This window comes from Aplysia californica, unplaced genomic scaffold (assembly GCF_000002075.1).
Source record: "Aplysia californica isolate F4 #8 unplaced genomic scaffold, AplCal3.0 scaffold00492, whole genome shotgun sequence".
NCBI lineage: Eukaryota > Metazoa > Mollusca > Gastropoda > Aplysiida > Aplysiidae > Aplysia > Aplysia californica.
In genome coordinates this window covers 305,534-325,979 of record NW_004797762.1, presented here as the reverse complement: position 1 = coordinate 325,979, position 20,446 = coordinate 305,534, and the positions used below count along the sequence as shown (strand labels likewise).

General features: G+C 40.8%; 1 protein-coding gene across 1 annotated transcript in view; it reads left to right on the top strand.

Annotated features, from left to right (window-relative positions):
• Nucleotides 1-20,446, top strand: part of LOC101857353 (apolipophorins) — a gene marked incomplete at its 5' end in the record, with an annotated part of 90,122 nt that overhangs the window by 45,649 nt on the left and 24,027 nt on the right. Inside the window, 10 exon segments of the mRNA XM_013086685.2 lie at nt 801-5,495; nt 5,915-5,995; nt 6,919-7,122; nt 8,563-8,700; nt 9,785-9,953; nt 11,426-11,613; nt 13,566-13,741; nt 15,870-15,977; nt 16,677-16,824; nt 18,036-18,156. Coding sequence (XP_012942139.1) covers nt 801-5,495; nt 5,915-5,995; nt 6,919-7,122; nt 8,563-8,700; nt 9,785-9,953; nt 11,426-11,613; nt 13,566-13,741; nt 15,870-15,977; nt 16,677-16,824; nt 18,036-18,156 — 6,028 coding nt within the window.

Sequence of the window (20,446 nt, the reverse complement as noted above, 5' to 3'; positions counted from 1 at the left end):
GCACTTTACACGAATTACCCTCACTTCACGCAGGTGGGAATGGGTATCTGGTCATAGACAGCTAAAGGTCTTGTCAGTATGTTAGTGTTTTAGCGCCTATAAATGGCTGCTTGCACTGTATGCTTCCCAGGAAGTTGAGGTTGTTTAAGAATGCTATAAGGTCTGCTGGGGTAATAGTATAGATTGTGAAATGCATAGAGTTTGCTGTTAAGCGGGGATTTGCGCTATACAAATGCTATCTATTATTTCCCTGACATGACTGTGGCTTTTAGTTTTGTGAATTTCTTCAGCTTTTCCTCCTCTACTTTCTGTATTTCCTAGTGCAGCTTTTGGCTCTAAGCTCCCTTTTCCTTAACAGATACAAATTCAACAGCAGTTGAATAACAAAATAGTTACCTAGGAAACAAAATCTGTGGTGCTCTCATAATTATGTGAAGGAATAATGTTTTGGCTTGGGGTCTCTGGTTCAGAAATTGTTGGAATAAAATTGAAGTGTCATAGGCTGAGAGGGACTTGATTCTTAAAACATGAGACTAGATGTTATTTTATTGGGGGGGGGGGGGGGGGGTCATTTTCCTCACTTGCCATAAATATAATGCTTTCCTGTAGTGTAATTATATATTAAGTCTCCATTATTTAAAACAATTTTTTGGTGGGTCATACATGCTTGTAGCTTGAAGCATATATTTTTTATGCTGAAAATGCTGACATTTTTCAAACTTAACTTGCTGCCACAAAGTAGGAAAATTGGCAATGACTTCTAAGAGTTAAATATGTTTCTTTCTTTTCCTCCTTTTCAGAACATTGAATACGAGGTGAAAGGCAAACATGAGCATAAGCTTGGCAAGCAGTTCAGCTTTGAAACGTACACAAACATTATCTATGCTAAACGGAAGAGTATCGAGTTCAGACTCCAAGGAGAGAACACAGGCAAGAAGTCTTCGCTGGATTACCGCGGATTATTGGAGCTCAGTTTTCCTGATTTTAAGATCAGGGGGAAAACTGTGGATGCGAGAAGTTACAAAATTGCCTCCAATCTTCAGCGTACCCCTGAGAAAGAATATATCCACACCATAAACCTGCGAGTAAACAATAAAGATAAGCATAACTTGGTGACAAAGTTCAAGAAAATGAGAGGTGGCTTCTTTGACCTATACTCTCAGGCTCAAGTTGGAGGGGAGAAACCCGCTACAATGACTGTTGAGTTGTCCCGAGGTGAAAAGTTAGTCAAAGCTGTTTTGGATTTCATGAGCACGGAAAGGAAATATGAATACGAGGTGAGCTCTGAAACGTTAGGGGAACGGTATTATCTGAATACATGGAACTTCAAGTCACCAGAGAGAAGGGTCAAAGGGTCGCTAGAAGGTTTTCAGCAAGAAGACAATGAGTACACTGTAAAAATGATTCAAGCTTGGGATGCTGATCGTCAGCCGGACCAAAAAATTGATCTGCTTGCCTCTCTGACGGTCCTAAATGAAAACAACAAAAGGAAGCATGAAGCCAACATACTCGTGAACACTCCCTTTGAAGGTTACAAGATTTTCCAGTACAGAGATTTGCAAGAAGCAAATAACACTTTTGCAAAGCAGGAGCTGAAGGTCATTTGGGCTGTGGAGGAAAATGAACTGTCCTACTCCACTTGGGTGCACTTGCCTTTGTCTGCAGAAAGGGTTGAGATGACTTTTGATCTGGTCACTCCGGCAGACGTGTTGAGAAAATTCAATGTTGAAATCAATCACAAAATGGATGGCACCAAGCACTTGTCTACCAAAGTGAAGTCGGTCTACAACAAAGATGATGTAGCGGTGAAAGTGCTTTACTCCAACAAAGAGCACAACAACAAAAAGAAGCTGGATGTATCTCTGATTGTGTCCTCGACCTCCCTGCCTCAGATAAAAAATGTGGCTTTGACTCTGAAGTACAATGACATGAAGAAGAGGATTAAGACTCAGGCAGCCTACACAAGAAATGGTGACCAGTACACTGGCACTATGATCTCTCAGTACTCCAAGGTAGAATCACTCTGGCTGGTGCAGTCTTCCCTAGATGTGACGTTTCCAAGTGAGAGGCCTCTCACAATGAATTTGAAAATGATTCCCAGCAAAGTTGGAAACGATGGCAAACTCATGAACTTTTCCCTGTCTTTGGACTGGAAACCTGAGTACAACTTTGATGTGAAAGCGGGGGCAAAGTACAGTGTGACTGGTGAAGACACTGCATATGACGTTGATATAAAACTGCCATTGGAGAAAATGAAGAGAATTGAATATTTTGCACGTACTGAGCAAAAAGGCATGAAAGGTCATTATTTCTATCGATTCAATGAGGACCCTAAAACCACATACGATACCAAATACATGCTCTCTAAGACAGAAACTGAGATAGATTACACTGCTGGGAAAATCACTTTCACTTTGAGAGCCCTGTATTCTAAATTCCCGTACACTGTGTACACGCAGACAACTTGGCCTGGCGAGAAATCTCCATCTGAAAAGAAAATAGTGTTTGATGGCTCAGTGGATGAGAACACATTCAGTGGATGGTCCGCAACTGCCAAACTTGTGACTCCATTTGAGGAAGCGCAAAACGTCAACATCAGGGGAGATGTGAAAAAAATGACAGAGACTGACTGGAACCTGGATGGGGAGATATCCGTGGGTGTTCGGGAGAAAATCACCATCACTTCCACTGTGGACGCAGAAAAGTGGCAGAGGATAAACGCAGAGATCCGAACTCCGTACAAAGAGATGACCAGCTTGAGTGTTGGACACAACCTGGTGGAAAAAGATGGAGTCTACTCCAGCGAGTCCCACCTTGAAGTACAGCCAGTTTTCAATCGTGTCAAAGTTGAACAGACTCTCACTTTGAAGCCGGATATTTCAATGAAGTACAAGATGCTGCTACCAAACACGGAGTTCAAATTCATTGAAGTCAGTCTGGATCACAAAGAGCAGCGCAGAGGTGTGAAAACTCATGTCAATGTCAAATATCACCCAACACAGGAAATTGATTTGCTGTTTAAGACCAAGTTCAACAAGAACAGATTCCCTGACAACACCAAGGTCTTCCTTGACCTCCGCACTCCTTTTGAAGTACTTCCAACTTTCAATTTTAAGACCACCCTGGACAAAGATGCAGACAAATGGCTTGGTAATCTGGACCTGAAGACAGGAGCGAAGCAGCTTGAGTATCTGAAGGTTAACGTGGAACAAGCCAGCTCGGAAACATCTTGCCACAGCGACTTCACAGTTGAGTCCTCTGTGTTTAAGACAGTCAGTGCTGGGATGCACTTCGACTGGGGCGATCTGGCTGCTGTCAATCTGACCTTGGATGCACCGAGAGTTGGCCGCTCTGTGCTGGGCTTCAGGAAGAAGTCAAAGTCGTGGACAGACTTCCAGAGCAAAGTCTTCATGGAAATCAATGAGAATGACCTTGACATGGACATTGGCCTGAAGCACGAGGAGAAAGAGACCAAGGCTTGGCTGAGCTATGTCTACCCCGGCGCCGACAAGAGCTACATCAAGACCTCAGTACACCGTATCGGGGACTCACCCCGCGATTTTGATGTTGGCGGCTTCTTGCAAGTTGGTAGAGACACTAAGCCCTACAATGTTTCCATGCAGTATTCAAATACACCAGCCAAATTTGCTCTGGGAACCACATTTGAGAGTCCATACACGAAAGCTTTATCCTACTTGCTCAGTGGCGAAAGTCAAAGTAACGGTGGACATGACTCTAAAGTATATGTCAAATATGGCGAGCGGCTCTTCCTTGACACGATGTCTAGTGTGAAACTCCGAGATGCTTCTGTCGTCTACAAGGTTAGCACTGAGTACAAGTTTGAGGAGTCTAGCCATAAGAGTGGCACCACCTTGAAAGCTGATTGGTCCAAGATGGGAGAAGAGGTTTTCATGGAGAGTTATGCCAATGAATACTGGGTCAAAGCAGAGATGACGCACACGAAAGCAAAGTCCAACGAGAAAGGCCAGGAAACGGTGGACCTTTTGGTCTTCACTCCATTTGAAGGGTACAAGGACATTGGTCTTCATGCCGCTGTCATGGCAAAGCCTGAGCACTTCAATGGCAAGTGTAACTTGGAGTACACAGATGATAAAGAAGCAGTTCTGACCTTTGACCTTGCTAAGACTACAAAGAATAAGGTTGCTGTAAAGGCTGATTTAGCTTTGCCCATTGAGGGCTACAAAAAGAATACTTTGGTGTACTCTCAGATTTCTAGGAGGAATAAATTTGAAGCCGATGGTGAAGTTGTCACCGGTAAAAATGAACGTATTGCTGGCAAAGTGGAGTTCTTGAATAAGAAGAACTTTAAACTGACGCTGTCCGGCCCCGTGGAAAAGTTTGAATCTCTGGTCGTGTCTGGCAAGTATGATCAAACGGAGCTCAAAGTGGAGGGAGATGCAAATCTGAAACTTGCCATGAATCCTGCTCCAGTTACTTTAGATTTCAATGTCCATATCAACAATGAGCCTGTTCTCATTGATTTGAAGCTGAAGAGTCCTTATGATGAAGTTAAGATGGTAGATCTAGATGTCAAACATTGGGGAAGAGAGTGGAAGCAGTTTAGAACTGTGGCCACCTTGGAATCTAATAGGATTGGACTTGTCAAGAGTGAGACAAAGTGGAGGTTTGTCTCTACTTCGGACATGGAAGGATCCACTTCTCTGTCAAGTCCCTTAAAGAACTTGGAGAACGCTCGGCTTGTCTTCAGCAACAAGGATTCCAGCAAGGGCAAAACTTCTCATCTGGAAATTGGATGGAGCAAAGACCAAGAAATTACATCGGATCTGGATTGGAGCATCTCCGAGTCCAGCTGGAAGGAACGGGCCAGGGTTAAACTGGACGTTGCGACCACTTTAGAGCAGTTCAGGAAAGCTGGCGTGGCCCTGACCCACGTCTATGGCAACAAGAACATCCAGGACAGTGTGAAGATCCACCACAACGGCAAAACACACTTGGACGCCGATATCAACTACGATTACAGCGACCGCCATCAGGGAACCGTCGAGATCAGGAGTCCGCGACCAATCACAGTGGAAGGCTCTGGTTCACTTGGCACCAAAGCTTTTGACGGGAAATTGAAATTCAACTGGGACAAGCGCAATCCCGAGGGCCACATAGAAATGGAGACCGAGTACGCAGACAAGTCAGAGTCACAAAATGTTGACAAAAGCTTCAAGTTCAAAGTGTTTAATCCAGCGAGAGTCATGGGTGTCGACTGTTCCTTCAAGCAGTCAGACAAGGAGCTCCTGTCAGCTGGACTTATCACGTGGAACCAGCAGAAAGGCAAGACCTTCTCGTATGACATTGGCTGGAATGACAGAACGTCTCGCTACAGCAAGATGTATGAAGGCCACGCCAAACTTGGAGTCCCAGAGCGTAGCGTCAAGGTGCAGAGCTCCTTCAGTGACTCCGGTACCAAGCAGTCTGCCAGCAGCGCTGTCTTCTGGGATGCTGACAAGGATGAGACCAAGAAGGTTAGGAAGAGGCCAAATTTTTTGTGTGGGAAGCTGACTGGCTACTATTTGTTCTTGTTCGCTGCCTTTTATCCTCTTCTGATCCTTTTCCACCTCTCCCTCTGCATTGTTCTTTTCTTTTCTCGTCCTCCACCCTATCTTCTCTTTTCTTTCATTTTCCTGTTTTCTTTGTCGTCTTCTTGTTTTTTTTTCTAAATTGTTACTTCCCCCTCCTCCTCCACCTGTGTTACAGTTCTAAAAAAATTGGTTTTGTTGTTGTTGACTTGTCACCACAAAGTCGATTATTTCCAAATAGATAAAACTATCTTGTGTTTGTAACTATTTTCAAATATATGCAGTTTCTATCTCTCTTTAATCTTTTCAATTTCACACCTTTACCTTATTTTTGTGTGTTTTGTGTTTTTGTCTGTTCCCTTCAGGTGACAATGAGCACTACTGTGGAGTCGAAGGACAAGACAAAGAGAGTGGTGTTGAATGTGAACCTCCCTAACATCAACAAGGTATTCAATTGTTGGACTGTTGTTTTGCCTTTGGTCAGTAGTATTTTGTGTGGATGGGATACAGCACTGGTAGGCCCTGCTCCTTTTTATTCCCTCTGTTGTTTCTATCTATTACTCTTACTGTCTCCACAAATCCTTAATGACCAGTGTGGTGTCAATGTGCATCTATTCACTCAGATAAACATCCGAGAAGTCTTGTACCTTTAGATTCTTCTGTGTAAAAGTAGTTTTGAACCTTTCTTATACACTGGTGAGTTTGTTTAGTTTAAGTAGATGAGATCATATGAGGTTGCTATAGTGTTTTTGCAACTGTTCATCAGTAAGGCATCAAATTATTGTGTTGTGTTAGGTCATATTTTAGCACTGCCAAGGTTTTTTCCACCTCTATTAACACATAATTTCATCAGTGTATGAGTGGCTTCTTTCCTCTGTAACTGCCCAGCCCCATATTGTGATGGTCTGTCTAGAACGCCCACTCTTAGGGATCATCCACCTTCAGAACAAGCTTTTATTTTTGAAATGGTGTTAACTTCATACATAGGTAGCAAAATTCTTTTCTCGGACTGTTTGAGGGCACCATTCATAGGTCCTACATCTTTACTATCCCTATTTTTTCTCTGTCTGTGTCGTCTTTTCCCAGCGCGAAATGAATTTTATTGCATTGATATGCTTTTCTTTATGCTACTGAAAATCTTTTTCTTGTGTTGATATGCTTTTCTTAACTCAAAGCTACTCAAAAATTTTTATTGCATCGATCTGCTTTTCTTAACTCAAAGCTACTCAAAAATTTTTATTGCATCGATCTACTAAAAATCTTTTTCTTGTGTTGGTATGCTTTTCTTTACTCAAAGCTACTCAAAATCTTTCTATTGCGTCTATTTGCTTTTTTCAACTCAAAACTACTCAAAATCTTATCCCTCCAGCAACTGAACTTGGGAGTGACCAGCAAGGGAGGCTATGGCACCACCCTACTGGACACGAAGGCGGAACTGTCCTACTCCTCCGACCCCTCGAAGATGATCACCATCACCTCAAAGGTCAGCAACCAGGAGCTGCTCTCGGACAAGTTCTACAACTACACGGTGGAGCTGGGCTTCATGCATCCTGTCACTGGCATTGACATGCAGGTAAAAGTTATTGTGTCTCGATATATGTTTCTTTAGTAATCCCATCCCTCGAACTGACTTTTCTTTTTTCTTTTTTTTCTTTCTTTTTCTTTTTAAAAAAAAAACTTTTTGATTTGGTTCTGTGTCCTTATTTGATTTTGATGCTGGATATTTGTAAGTTACATCGAAAGTGTGTCAATGGGATAATAATTGTTATGCTTCAAGAAAAAACCAAAAGAGAGAGGAAGAAAATATTCTTGGTTTTGATGATGATGATGATGATGATGATGATGATGATGATAATGATCATGATATAACGTCGAGAATATTGAGACTGACATGCAGTGAATGATTACTCTTGATGTTCTTTGAACTGACTCTTTGTTTTGTCTAGTGGGGCTTTTAACTTGTACAAAAAATTGATAGTTCAATGTCTTGTGTGTTTATGCATTTGTGTGTGTATGTGTGTGTGTGGGTGTGTGTGTGTGTGTGTGTGTGTGTGTGTGTGTGTGTGTGTGTGTGTGTGTGTGTGTGCATGCGCGTGTGCGTGCGCATTTGCGCGCCTCACAATATAATCACTATACATTCACCTATTTATGATGAAAGTAAAGTGGGAGAAAGCTGATCAGCCGAAGTTTTTCTTTTATTTGTACCATATTGTTGGATCTTCGCTTTTTCATGGCTACAGTCAGTTTCTAAAACTGTTTTATGTTATTTAAATTTTTATAATTTTTAACCCTTTTTATTCAGATGTCTACATCATCTTTCCAGCACATATTAGTGACTTGGATGCCATTTGCAAGTCTTCCTTCTGTCATAATGCTTCATCTAACCATTCACCAATGTCTTGTTCCTCCTTTTTTAGTCTTTCTTTCATCTCCATCCTTCTGCTTTTGTCTCTGATTTTGTTACTGGAAGAGCACTTGTCATCTAATAGTACCCAAGTAGCCTCTTCCATGCTTAGGTATATAGTTTTGCATTCATATCTGGGTGTCAGTTTTGCATAGATTAACCCTGTCCATACGCCCTGGGGTCATTTTGTACCCCCGGGGGTTGTATTCTTCACCTTTTAGAATACTTCTAGTACGAAGATCTCTTTGAAACTTTCAGTATTTCTCAAAAAACCATTTTGACAAACTGCTATGCAAAGCGAAGAGATCGGATTAACGAGTAAATATCCTCTTTGAAAGTGGTGGCACAGAGTTCCCCATATGGGTGGTTGGCGGGTGCTCTGGTGTGGTTTGCTTCTTCTTTCCTATGAAACATCTATCGTCCTTACCTCCCCTTCTTCTTTTTTATGTTGGTTACTCTCTTGTGTCACCTCTAATCTTCTGGCACTCATATGACCTTATGCAGTTGCAAGCGCCGTAAAACCTCTACTAAAACTAAAAAATACTAAAGTTTTGATTAGATTATGACTGTCACACTGACGGGCTTGTTCGTAATTTTTTTTTTCCCCAGCTGACTTCTCACATGGGCAGCACAGAGAATATGTGCTCCACAGGCTCCCGATTGACCTTTGACACGGCTCGCAGAGAGACGAAGACCTTGGAGTTCAGAGCACAGCTGGACAAAGCCAGGAAGAATATGGAAATTCAGGTTGGAGTTTCTTGTTCGTAACTTTGTCACCCCACTACCTTAGAATTACAAAATTTTTATCTAAGACTTTTGGTCGTTTTGAGTTACTAAGACCTTGAGGTCAGAAACCAAAAATGTTCTATCAAAATCGTTAGATTATTCGGGGTCGTTATCAAAATATTCAAAGCAGTGCATTCGAAAAAGCTTGGCATGTTGTGAAACTCAAAAGTTTTTCCCGTGAAATTTCTTAAAACTAGTTACTGAACAGGTAGAACTTTGTAATTCTGGGGTAGCGGCCTTTTCCCAGCACTGTATGAATATTTTTGGGTTGATGTTGTGCTTTTTTAAAATTCAAGACACCCAGTACTCAAAATCTGTTTCTCTGTTTTTTCTTTTTCAATGCAGGTTGCAGAAGGCTAACACTGATTGGTCTTTTATCTAATATTTACAAAATCTGTAATATTATTTGGTCGCTTTTAAGGACAAGCGGGCTAACCCAGATTTTGGGGGTTTCCAGAATTCTTGACCTACACAAAAAGTGGGCATTGCCCAACCTATAGAAGTTTGGTTTCATTGGTGTGTATATTTGGTTGGTTATAGAGAAAACTCTCCTTGTCTTTTAAAGAAACTTAACACGGGGTAAAAACTTTACCTTCGATTTTCTCAAAACAGCATTTTTCGGGATAGCCCCCTTTCTGTCAGTTATCCCCCCTCCCTGCAATCCGGACGTAAAAGGAATAAAAAACCAAAATGAAGGAGATGAGTTGCAATGGGGAGCCTAATTTTTGTTGTCTGGCAACTAGCTTTCCACTTATGAGAGCAGTTTGTACGTAGAGAAGCTGAGTTGGTGGGTGACGGGTGCTCTTGTGTGTTTTTTGTGTCTTCTTTCCTTTCAAACACCTATCATCCTTACTTCTTCTCCTTTTCTTTTGTAATCTACTCTTTAATAACATTATTTGTGTCATGAGTGCGTTAAAACTCTCACTAAAAAAAGCAAGAGAAGCTGATGTCATATTTGTTTACTCCTTTAAAAAGGAGCACATTCGTCGACTAATAAGTCTGCGACTTCCTGCTTTTTGACCGTTCACCCTTGCCGTCTCACCAGGTGGTCACTCCCATCAAAGACGTCCGAGTGGAAGGTCGTCTGGACAACAAGCGTGGCCGCCAGCACGCGGTGTGGAGGAGCTTCGAGGAGGGCAAACAGACCATGCGGCTTGATTTGGCCATAGACCGCCAGAGAAGGAATATGGACGTGGAGTTCAACTATGATCAAGGTGAAGAAAAAAGAAAGGGAAAGACGTTTGTGTTGATGCGCTGGAGTTGTTGTTGTTGCTGTTGTTGTTGTTGCTGCTGCTGCTGCTGCTGCTGCTGCTGCTGCTGCTGCTGCTGCTGCTGCTGCTGCTGCTGCTGCTGCTGCTGCTGCTGTTGTTTTTGTTGTTGTTATTGATCTAGCAACAGCTGGGCACTCGCCCTTCTGTCCGATGCTATGTAGTGATAAGTGCAGGTTTGCTGCAGTTGATGTCCTTTTCCATAGAGTGTGTTGTCAATGTGATCCACTGGAAAGAATTCTTTTTTTTTAACCCTGAAGGACATATACTGATGACTACATAGCATAACTTGTTTTTTTAAAAGTCACATTCCAATGCTGCTGATCTTTCAGATGCAAGGCCAGATTTTTTGTAAGGGTTGGACAGTGTTGCTCATAGGTACATCCATCACACTGACATCACTTGACATTCCATGTGAGCTTAACTTTCACTTTCCACTCAGCCCCTGGGTTTTCACATTTCCTCAATTATTTTTCTTCAAAAATGGTGGAATACAAGGATGAGCAGTTAAAAATGAAATTGTATGGTAAATAAAAGTACTCCGGTCTTACCTTATTTTTAGTTTATTCTAAGTGAAGCATCTGCTGTAGCAATGTGAAAGAAAATCTAGAATGTTATTTCTCAGCGGGTCTCATTCTTGTAAATCACAAGTGTCAAAATCATGACCTGCGGGCAGCGTCCGACCTGGCGAACCATTGTATCCGGCCTTCGAGATCATTTTAGGTAATCCATCCTGAGAGTCATTGTTTATATAGGGGTTTCTTTTTCCACTGCATACTGAGTTTTTCTCCAGTTGGGCCCGCAACCTTTAGTGTACTTTGAGTGTGGTCACCTGAGCGATTGAATTTGACAACCCTGCTGTAGATGAGTGATGAAAGTACTTGTTTAGTAAACTCAAACTTTTGAATTTTTACAGCAAATTAAAAGTCTTCTGATATTCTTTTTGTTACGGTTATCGCACTTTTAAAAAAAGCGAGAGGACGCAGGCTGGAATGAATCCAAAGAGTTGGCAGCAGAGGAAAACAGTCAGACTAGCATGGAGACCTCACCTGGTGAGGGGGGCTCGGTGCGTCAGAAAAACTGTAGAGAGACCAGACCATCAATGATTTATTTGTAGAGGCACCAGCCATCCATGTCCAGGTGCTGTTTTAGCCTTAAGCTGTAGAGAGGAAGAGCCCGAAACAGCGACGCATTCTCTCCTGATGATCTCCATGCTAGAGTCCGGGATACAGAGTGTTCGGCTGTGAGCTGTGCATATGGCTGTTTTAGACTTTGTATTTCCTCTTCTGATATTCTTTTTGTAGTTGTGGTTTTGGCGTTTTTTTCTGAAATCAGATTGTTTCCTCAGTTTCCTTTTCTGATATTCTTTTTGTTGTAGTTTTCACAGTTTTTTTATGAACTAAGATTGTTTCCCTCAGATGACCCCGACAAGATGGTGACCCTCTCCGGCCGCTACATCAACGACAGTGCTGTACAGATGGACCTCATCACCTACCAGACCAAGGGACAGTTTACCTCAGAGAGCATGATCGCCGTCCGATTGAATTCTTCCAACATACTGCACACTCGCATCACATGGCGCCCGACTCTGCTTGATGAACTTCAGGTTTGAACCTTTCAGAATACTACAATTATAAACTGTGAGTGCTATGTTCCTATAAAAGTAAAACAGGTGCCAATTTTCCGGATATATCCTGAAATCTAGATTTGTCAGGATTTTGCCTACTGATACATTAAAAACAATTTTTGTCTCTTTTTTTTTTTGTGCTGGGCATTTTGCTCTTTAAATAAGAACAGCTTAGACAATGATGCAAGATGTATTTTTGAGTCCCCGCAGGTCCTAAAACTTCAGGACTTTTTTGGTATCCAGTTGGCACCTCTGTAAAAAAAAAAAAGCTTTAGATGGAATTATATTAGTTTTTGGTCATTTTATTAACTTGTATTATATATCTGATTCACTTCCGAACACTTCTCAGTTTCTTGATATTTCTTTTTTATGAAACATACTTTGAGTTGTTGATAGTTTCACTGTTAGGAACAAAAAGTAGAGGTGGTACAAATGTAAACATGGGAAAAAGATTTAATTTTATAGCTTAAATTTGAAGATGCTTTTATGGGAAAGACAGCAGTGTGGGTTCTTTGAAGAGAAAACCCAAAACTAGATGAACATGAAAATGAATTGCATATTTACAGAATGCATATCGTCAGTAAGAGTTTCAAATGTCCTTAGCCCAGAAAGCTATATTTTTCAGGAGAGAGGAAAAATGGCTTCATTCTTTTAACAACTTTGCATGAATTTTAAGCAATTTTTCTTGCTGTTGTAGCCTTTAGAATTTGAATTTCGACCAAATATTTCACGAGTGTGCGGCCAATACCATTGATTAACTCTTTAAGCCCTGAGTTTTTTCCACCGTTTCCCGGAGTTTTTTTCTACAGTCACCTAAATCTATGCACTATGTCTCATTATAACCCCAAAAGCTTGCCTCCAACTTCTAAGTGGCAGAAACAAAGGTTTAGTCATTACTAAAAAACTTGGTTCGGGAATAGTTCCGAAAAACAAGCAAAAACTAGCACTAAATAAAATGAAACAGTTGTCACTAGTGTCGGACGCTCCCGATGGGGTTCAAAGAGTTAAAAAACTGCAATGAAATTTTCCAACAATTTGGGGGCTTATTACCTCTGAACAGCTGACAGGGGAACCTACCGTTGTCGCCGTGTCAGCGGATTATCCACTGATGATTTTAAACGTGTTTATTTGCTAAACTAGTGGTCTAAGGTAGACAACCCCTATATCTTTGGAAAGCTCGTCCAAAGCCCTATAATTTGGTTGATTTTCTTAATTTGCTTTGGAATTAGGATAGCTTTACATGGCGTTTGTTTTAGGCCAGTTGTTTCGGTTGAAATGTCGCAGTTTCTATCCAAAATGGGGAGCTTCATGCGATGTGGTTTTATGTGGACTGAAGAAGTTTTGGAGTTGTTAATGGATGATGGCAGTGATGAGGAGTTAGATTTAGAGTTAGAAGAAGAAAGTTCAGATGGTAGTGGTGATGATGAATCTGTACCATTGGGTGGTAGATCTAGATTTACCTGACCTCTAAGTCTCATCTTGTCAAAAAGATTTTTATTTTGAGGGCAACTATAGTGATCTTGCAGCCTTGATCAAGGTAAAACTGGTATTGTGAATGTATGATTGATTGGTATGAGGGAAAAGTAAAGAAATGTTACTTTTTAGTGGTGTAAGTGTAATTTTTGTTCTGTTGATAGGAAAGAAATGGTGACCTGGTAAAAAAGGGCGAAGAAGGTGCGTCACAGGGTATTGAGAAAAGGAAAGTGGGCGCTTCTTCAAAGAGTTAAGTGTTTAGGACTGCTTTGTGAGTGTGCCGTAGCCTTACTTGGCATCCAGCTGTTGTTAATTTTGTGTCTGTGCTGTGGTTGTATTTATTTCTTATGTCACATTATCCTTCAAGTAGTTGTTTGTATAACTGTATAAAAGCTTCACCTTCCTTTTTGATAGATATGTTTTTTAGGTTTTTAATTTGTTTATCGTTTTCTTTACAGACATTTTTGAGCACCAAGGTCACAGCATTCTCTTACATAGCCATGCAGACTTTCAACGACGCTTCCACCAGTGTTGGGACTGAGGTGAAGGCCAAATATGTCTTGATGTCCAAGGAGCTCGGCTCAGAGTTGGAACAGGTCTTCTCCCTCATGGAGAAGGAAATGGAGAGTCTTAAGTAAGTGCAAAACAGAGATGCCAAATGTGCGGATAAATCCGGATTCCTGATATTGTCTGACTTTTGTCCGACATCAGGCCAATTGTTGTGAAGTTACACTTTATCTAAAAACAGTCTTAAAATGGGATGTATTAGAGACAATGATTGGTCATATTTGAGTCCCCATGTGCACATTTCCGCAGGGTCCGAAAAGTTCTGGATTTATTTGTTCCTAGTTGGCACCTCTGGTTAGCTATTGGTAAGGATTTGACAAAGAGATTTCCAGTTCTGCCGTACGCTGACAAAACACCTTTTTCTTATTCACAGCAGTTTTGAGAAATAAGCTTTTTGCATTTTTCTTATAATAGTTATACTATTTTGCCCAGTACGTCAACAGTTGATCTCGCACCCTGAAGAGAAATGTCATTGTCTGTGCTGGACAGATGTAAGAAAACTGAAAATAGTTGATTTCTCAAAACTGCTGTGAATAAGAAAAAGGCGTTTTGTCAGAGTACTGCAGAGTTGTGGTATGTGTAGTTTTGGGAAGATCCAAAACCAGGTAAGATTAACTCATTCGCTACCTATTATTTTCGGCTTGTGGAAGAATTTTTTTTGAGAGGGCGAAATGAGATGATGACTAGTGCGCAGTTCACAGGTCTTTGGGGATAAAAAATTAATAATCTTTGGTGAAACTCAAAAAATATGTTTGCACCTAGTCAAATGATACATCAAAATAACCATAAACGAATATAGAACTGGAAAATATTGAAACATTTGCAGTTATTTACATACATTCCCTAAATATTTGTATATTTGGATCATAACATCCGATATTGAAATTTAAAAAAAAAAAATCTTGAAAAAAGGATCACAAACAGAAAAAAACCACTAGTATTTTATATGAAATTGTTCAGAATTGTATTTGGAATAAACCTATACTTGTCTTGAATGGCACTTTTTGTGTATTTTCACCAAAAAGTAGTGATTTTGGGGAGAAAAGAATATTTTGACAATTTAGATCTAGCACTCAAAAATTTGATTCCTCAATAACAGTGCATTGGCAATTTGAGTCCAATAGTATCAATATTATTTATTTAGTGAGCAAAATAATTATACATTATTTTTGTTGTGTGAAAGTACTAAGACTGGTGTCTGGGCTATAATTTTGGCATTGCGATAAAATAAAGTCGCATAAACTACGAAATCGCATTTCAAAACTGAATCTAAACTTCTGATTTTCGGTGGAAACGCTTGACCCGGAAGTCAGTGTTATATTATAACCTTTATTTTAACATGGATACGTGGTTTGGAATAAAATCTAAGCTAGAATTATAGGTCGGTTCTTGAGCCGTCGGGGGTTGCTTGGCGTACGAAAGACACTTTCGCCGCGCCGCTGCCCAGGGCTCGGCGTAGCGAATGAGTTAAATAACCGCGGTCATGTTATATTGATAATACTTCTAAAATATTATGTACTGAAGTGGCGATAGAAAGTCATTTATTGATTCACTGATATCAAATTGTAAATATGTTTGTATTTGAACTATGTTGTGAAAAAAACATTGTCCTTGTTTCAAGAAAAATGTACTTTGTAGTGAACTGACTTTAGGAAGTCTCATTTGTTTATGAATCAAAATCATGGCTTTGAAATTTACAATTTGTTCATATTAAAAATTTGTAGTATAGAAAATATCAGAGCTGTCACTCTTCTAACGACGTTCCCTTATACTGTATGTTATGTTACGACTTACTTGAGTCTTGCAGTAGTAGATCTAGATGATAGTTGATGTTGGTGGGGCACCACCTTCTGGTCTTCTGGTTGTTCTTGGTTAGCCGATGTTACTCATTTCGGCTTCAGTGAGTGAGTGACACTTAGATTACCCGCGGCTTGCACAAAATCACATGAGGTCTCAGTCACGTGATATGTCCTTTAGGCCTACGTCACAAGAACTATTCTAAAGGTGCGTTCACACTACATGTCCTATATTCTTAAGGTGCGCTTACACCACACTGTAAAACGTTGGAGAACGGAGCTGCTAATTTTTTTTTAACGACAACTATGATTCGCAGTATCCCTGTTTGGGTCTATTTACTTTTGTGTTTGAGCTTATGAAGCGGAAATTTATCTAAATGTTTTGTCTGTTCTGTACAGTGGTCAGCTGGGTGCTCTTAACACCCAGATTCGTCGGGCATATTTGAGAAACGACCTTCACATCAAAGACATGGGAGACCAAGCCAAGGCTGCGTTTAAAGAAATCATGTAAGTATTGTACGCCATCATTGTACCCCATCATTGTAACCCACCATAGGTGGCGACGCATGCTGCAAGGAAAGCTTGCCAAGAGTTTCCCCACGTGAGACAAACCTTTGTATGAGAGAGAATTGGAATCAAGGTATCAGTAGATTCTTCAGCTGTTTTAACTCTTAGGTTTTATCATGTATCAGCACAGCTTAGATTTTCTTGATAGTTTTTAATGTTTATCAGTGGTGCCTTATATTTGAATAAGAAAGTGAGTATTTTTTTTTTCAGTGGAATTTGTTCTTTGCAATGGGGTTCTGTTTTTCATGTTACTCAGTGGTACTCTAAAATTTGAATAAGAAAGCGAGTAATTTTTTTTTCAATGGAATTTGTTCTTTATAATGGAGATTACAAGTAATTTGTTGCGGATGGTTATGTTAAATGTTAATTGGTCATTTTTAAGCACAAGGGGGCTATCCCGAAAAATAATGTTTTGAGAAAATCGAAGGTAAAGCTTTTGTACCCTTGTTCAGTTTCTTTAAAAGACAAGGAGAGTTTTTTTCTATAACCAAACAAATATACACACCAATGAAACCAAACTTCTCCTATAGGCAGGGCAATGCCCTCTTTTGGTATAGATCAAGATTTCTGAAAACCACCGAAATCTGGGTTAGCTCGCTTTTCCTTAAAAGCGACCAATTAGCTGCTGTTGTTCCACAGGACTGAGATGAACAACTTGATGATGAACTACCGCTCCTACCACGTGAAGGTCACACAGGCCGCCAAGGACTGGTTGGCTGATCTGAGCAGTTTCCCCGTGGCCCAGAGGTATAACTCCGCAGTGCAGGGTCTGGTCAGGGGCATCAGGGTAAGTTTTTGACGATCCTTTTGGCACCTCTGATGCTCACTTTTGGTGACTTTTATGCTAAGTATACATTGAGTGAGGGTGCGGTGGCGGAGCGGTTAGTGCACTTGTCTCCGATGCGGAAAGTCCGGGTTCGAGCCTCGGTTCGGACACGGATTTTTTTTGCCTCCTCCTGCCCACCCAGCAGTAATGGGTACCTGACTTCGAGTTAGGGAAGTAAAGGTGGCGTGGAAAGGAAACTGGCTACCCTACCACAATATGCCGCAGGCCCAGGAAGTCTGACTAACCAGGCAATCCCCAATGTCCAGATCGGATGCGGGAACAGCTTTACTTTTTATACATTGAGTAAGATGTTCCTTCCCAAAAACAAGCTTTTTAAATGTGGGCATCTGGCGGGTGCTCTGGTGTGGCCTGCTCCTTCTTTCTTATCTAACATGTATCATCTTTATCTCTTCTCCTTCTTTTTTTTTGTGTGTGTTACCCTCTTGCAACTCCTCCTATCTTCTGCACCTGTATGACCTAATTGTGTTGCCAGCGCTGTGACATGCTTACTGAAACTAAAACTAAACATTTTAAGTGAAACAGAACAGAGTGTTACATTTTTACATTCCTCACGGCACCAAGTAGATTCCTTGAAAAGGCAAAAAAAACCTTTCTTGTCTCACTGAGCAATATTTCTGATTTAATTGACTGTGCAGGGTAATCATCATCCTACGTTTACTTTTGTCATCATAATCCTGCCTTATCACCTACCTTTTAATTGTAGTTATCATCCTACATCTATTTTTGTAATTATCATCCTACCTTTATTTTTGTAGTTATCATCCTGCCTTTATTTATAAAATTATCATCCTACCTTTATTTTTGTAATTATCATCCTACCTCTATTTTTGTAATTGTCATCCTACCTTTATTTTTCGTAGTTATCATCCTACCTCTATTTTTGTAATTATCATCTTTCCTCTATTTTTGCAGTTTTCATCCTTCCTTTATTTTTGTAATTGTCATCCTACCTCTATTTTTGTAGTTTTCATCCTACCTTTATTTTTGTAATTGTCATCCTACCTTTATTTTTGCAGTTTTCATCCTACCTTTATTTTTTTAATTGTCATCCTACCTCTATTTTTGCAGTTTTCATCCTATGTTTATTTTTGTAATTGTCATCCTACCTTTATTTTTCGCAGTTATCATCCTGCCTTTATTTTATCCTTCAGGGTGTGCGTTCAGCGCTAGACGAGGCCCTGACGGAAGTGGGCTTGGGGATGAAGAAGTTCTCCAAGGTGTCTCACCAGTGGTACATGACTCTCTCCCGGGACCTGGACAACAGGCTCAACAGTGAGTTACAGGGATGTAAAATCTCAGGTTTTTCAGGTTTTTTTTTTCAAAAACCATTTGGAATCCCTGAAGGAGAAGGCCACTGACATAAGGTCCTTCTTCTCAAGACAGATATAATATTACTGGAATTGATTAAACAAAGTCCTCATACCCTTGCAAAGGAAAGGGGAGAGGTAAGAGAGATGTTTTTGTGCGCTCATTTAAAAACTTTACAAGGTTTGTTTTAGGTGAGATGTGATGTTCCACTCATTTTCAGGTGTTTTTTCAAAAATCATTTGGCATCCCTGGAGTTATGATGAGGGCTTCTGTCGTGTCGTGGAGCTTGTTTGTGAAGAATTTTGTGTGATAATAATAATAATAATAATAATAATAATAATAAATGAATTTATAACGTGCCAGAATCCACAAAAAGTGCTAGGTGGCGCTTACAAAAGTGGAATACGAATTACCCTGCTATTCACGAGCTGCCAAGAGCGAAATGTTCGCAGCTAAAGGGATTTGAAAACAATAACCACAACAACCCTGCTATTCGCACAGGCTGTCAACTCTGGCATTGTATGTATCATAGCTGCCACTTTTCCGCTAAATAGCGGAAACTCCGCTTCATCTAGCTTTTCCCGCTACTTTCCTCCTTCCTCCGCTGGACCGCTCTCGGTCGCAAATTGCGATATTTTTTTTTTTTACATGCGGATAACACTGAACCGGGAGAGAGATGAAAACACGCCTTGCGCATGTCCACTCGTAGCTTTCTACTTCTGTTCCTGCCTAGCGCTAGTTTCACATTGTTTATTGTGGAGCAACAGTGTCGATCGAGCACCGGGACGATGGCTTACCGAGTTGTCTTTGAAAACGGTGGAAATTCGAGAGAAATTGATGCTGAGTGCACAAATAAAAGGAGCTGGAATGAGAAAGAAGCAGACAGTTTTCGACTTGAAAAGTTTATTAGAAAATTGAACAAGCTGCTTTCTGAACTTTGCGTTTGGTGCGATAAAGAAATCGCTCAGTACAGTGGCAAAGGTGTTACCTCCTTGATCCAATACTGCTCTACATGGATGCACAAGTTTAAAGTGAAAGAAATCTTTTTATGAGACACCAGCTGGCAACAAACACTGGATTTTTAGTCACCAAACTGTGTCAAATGCTTGTTAGTCAACTTAGTGTCTTGGATTTATTTTTTTTTAGTACATTTTAATTCAGTAGCTTATGGTTAACAAACATGACAGTTTTCCATTCCAAAATGATAGGGTAGATGTTCCAATATATTGCCTCTGGATCTCACTGGTTTTACTCCGGCCTTCGGAGAACGTGCGTACGCCATCCCATGAATTTCTTCCCTTTTGGAAATTCCTGAGTGGCAGCTATGATGTAGGGCATCCTTCAGTCTCAGGAGACTATGGATCTGCGCCGCAGGAGGTTTCTCAAGAGCAGGCGCGCTTGCTGTGGCGGAACAGGCCCACATGAGAATGGCAGTCCCTGTTGCAGTGGCTGCACTTGTGAGCGATGTCTTCCTGCGTTGGTAGCCTCTGGCTGTTCTTTCGGCTACGGCGTTTGTCCTCAGCAGCCTGTCACAGTTGAGCTTCACCATTGATGAGACCAGCTCACAGCGCCCGTCTCCATTTGTCGTGATCGCAGGCCAGTGTCTTCCACCTCCCAGTGTCCATATCGAGCGATTTCATATCTCGCTTGCACTAATCTTTACAGCGAAGATGGGGGCGCTCTTGCGCTCACTTTCCGGAGGCCAGCTCACCGTATAATAAGTCCTTTTGGATTCTTCCATGGCATTGTAGGGAAATCATTGAATCCCTGAATCCCCTCTTCCCCCCTTCCTTCTCCCAAGTCTATCCTAAAACAAACTCTTTATCTTTTTCTCTTAGTCTGTGCTTTTTTCTTTCCTCTCTTCTTTTTTTTCTCTTCTTTTTTTTTTCTCTTCTCATTTCCTTTCTTTTCTCTTTTTATCTGCTCTGCTCTCCTCTCCTCTTCTTTTTCTTTTCCTTTTCTTTTTCTTTTTTTTTTCTTTTTCCCCCCTCTTTCCTCTTTTTCTTGTTTTCTCATTTTTTTTCTTTCCTCCTGCTCTTCTTTTTATTTTTTGTTGTAAATTCTGTTACTTTGTTTTTTCTTCTTAATTTCCTTTATTTGTGTCTTTTTCTACTCTCCTGCTTCTTCACATATTTCCTCTCCTCTTTGTTCTTTAGTACAAGTATGTTTTCTCCGTTTCTCTCTCTCCCCCCCTTCCCCCCAACCCTCCTCTTTTCTCTCACCCCATCCCACCTCACCTCACCCCACCCCACCC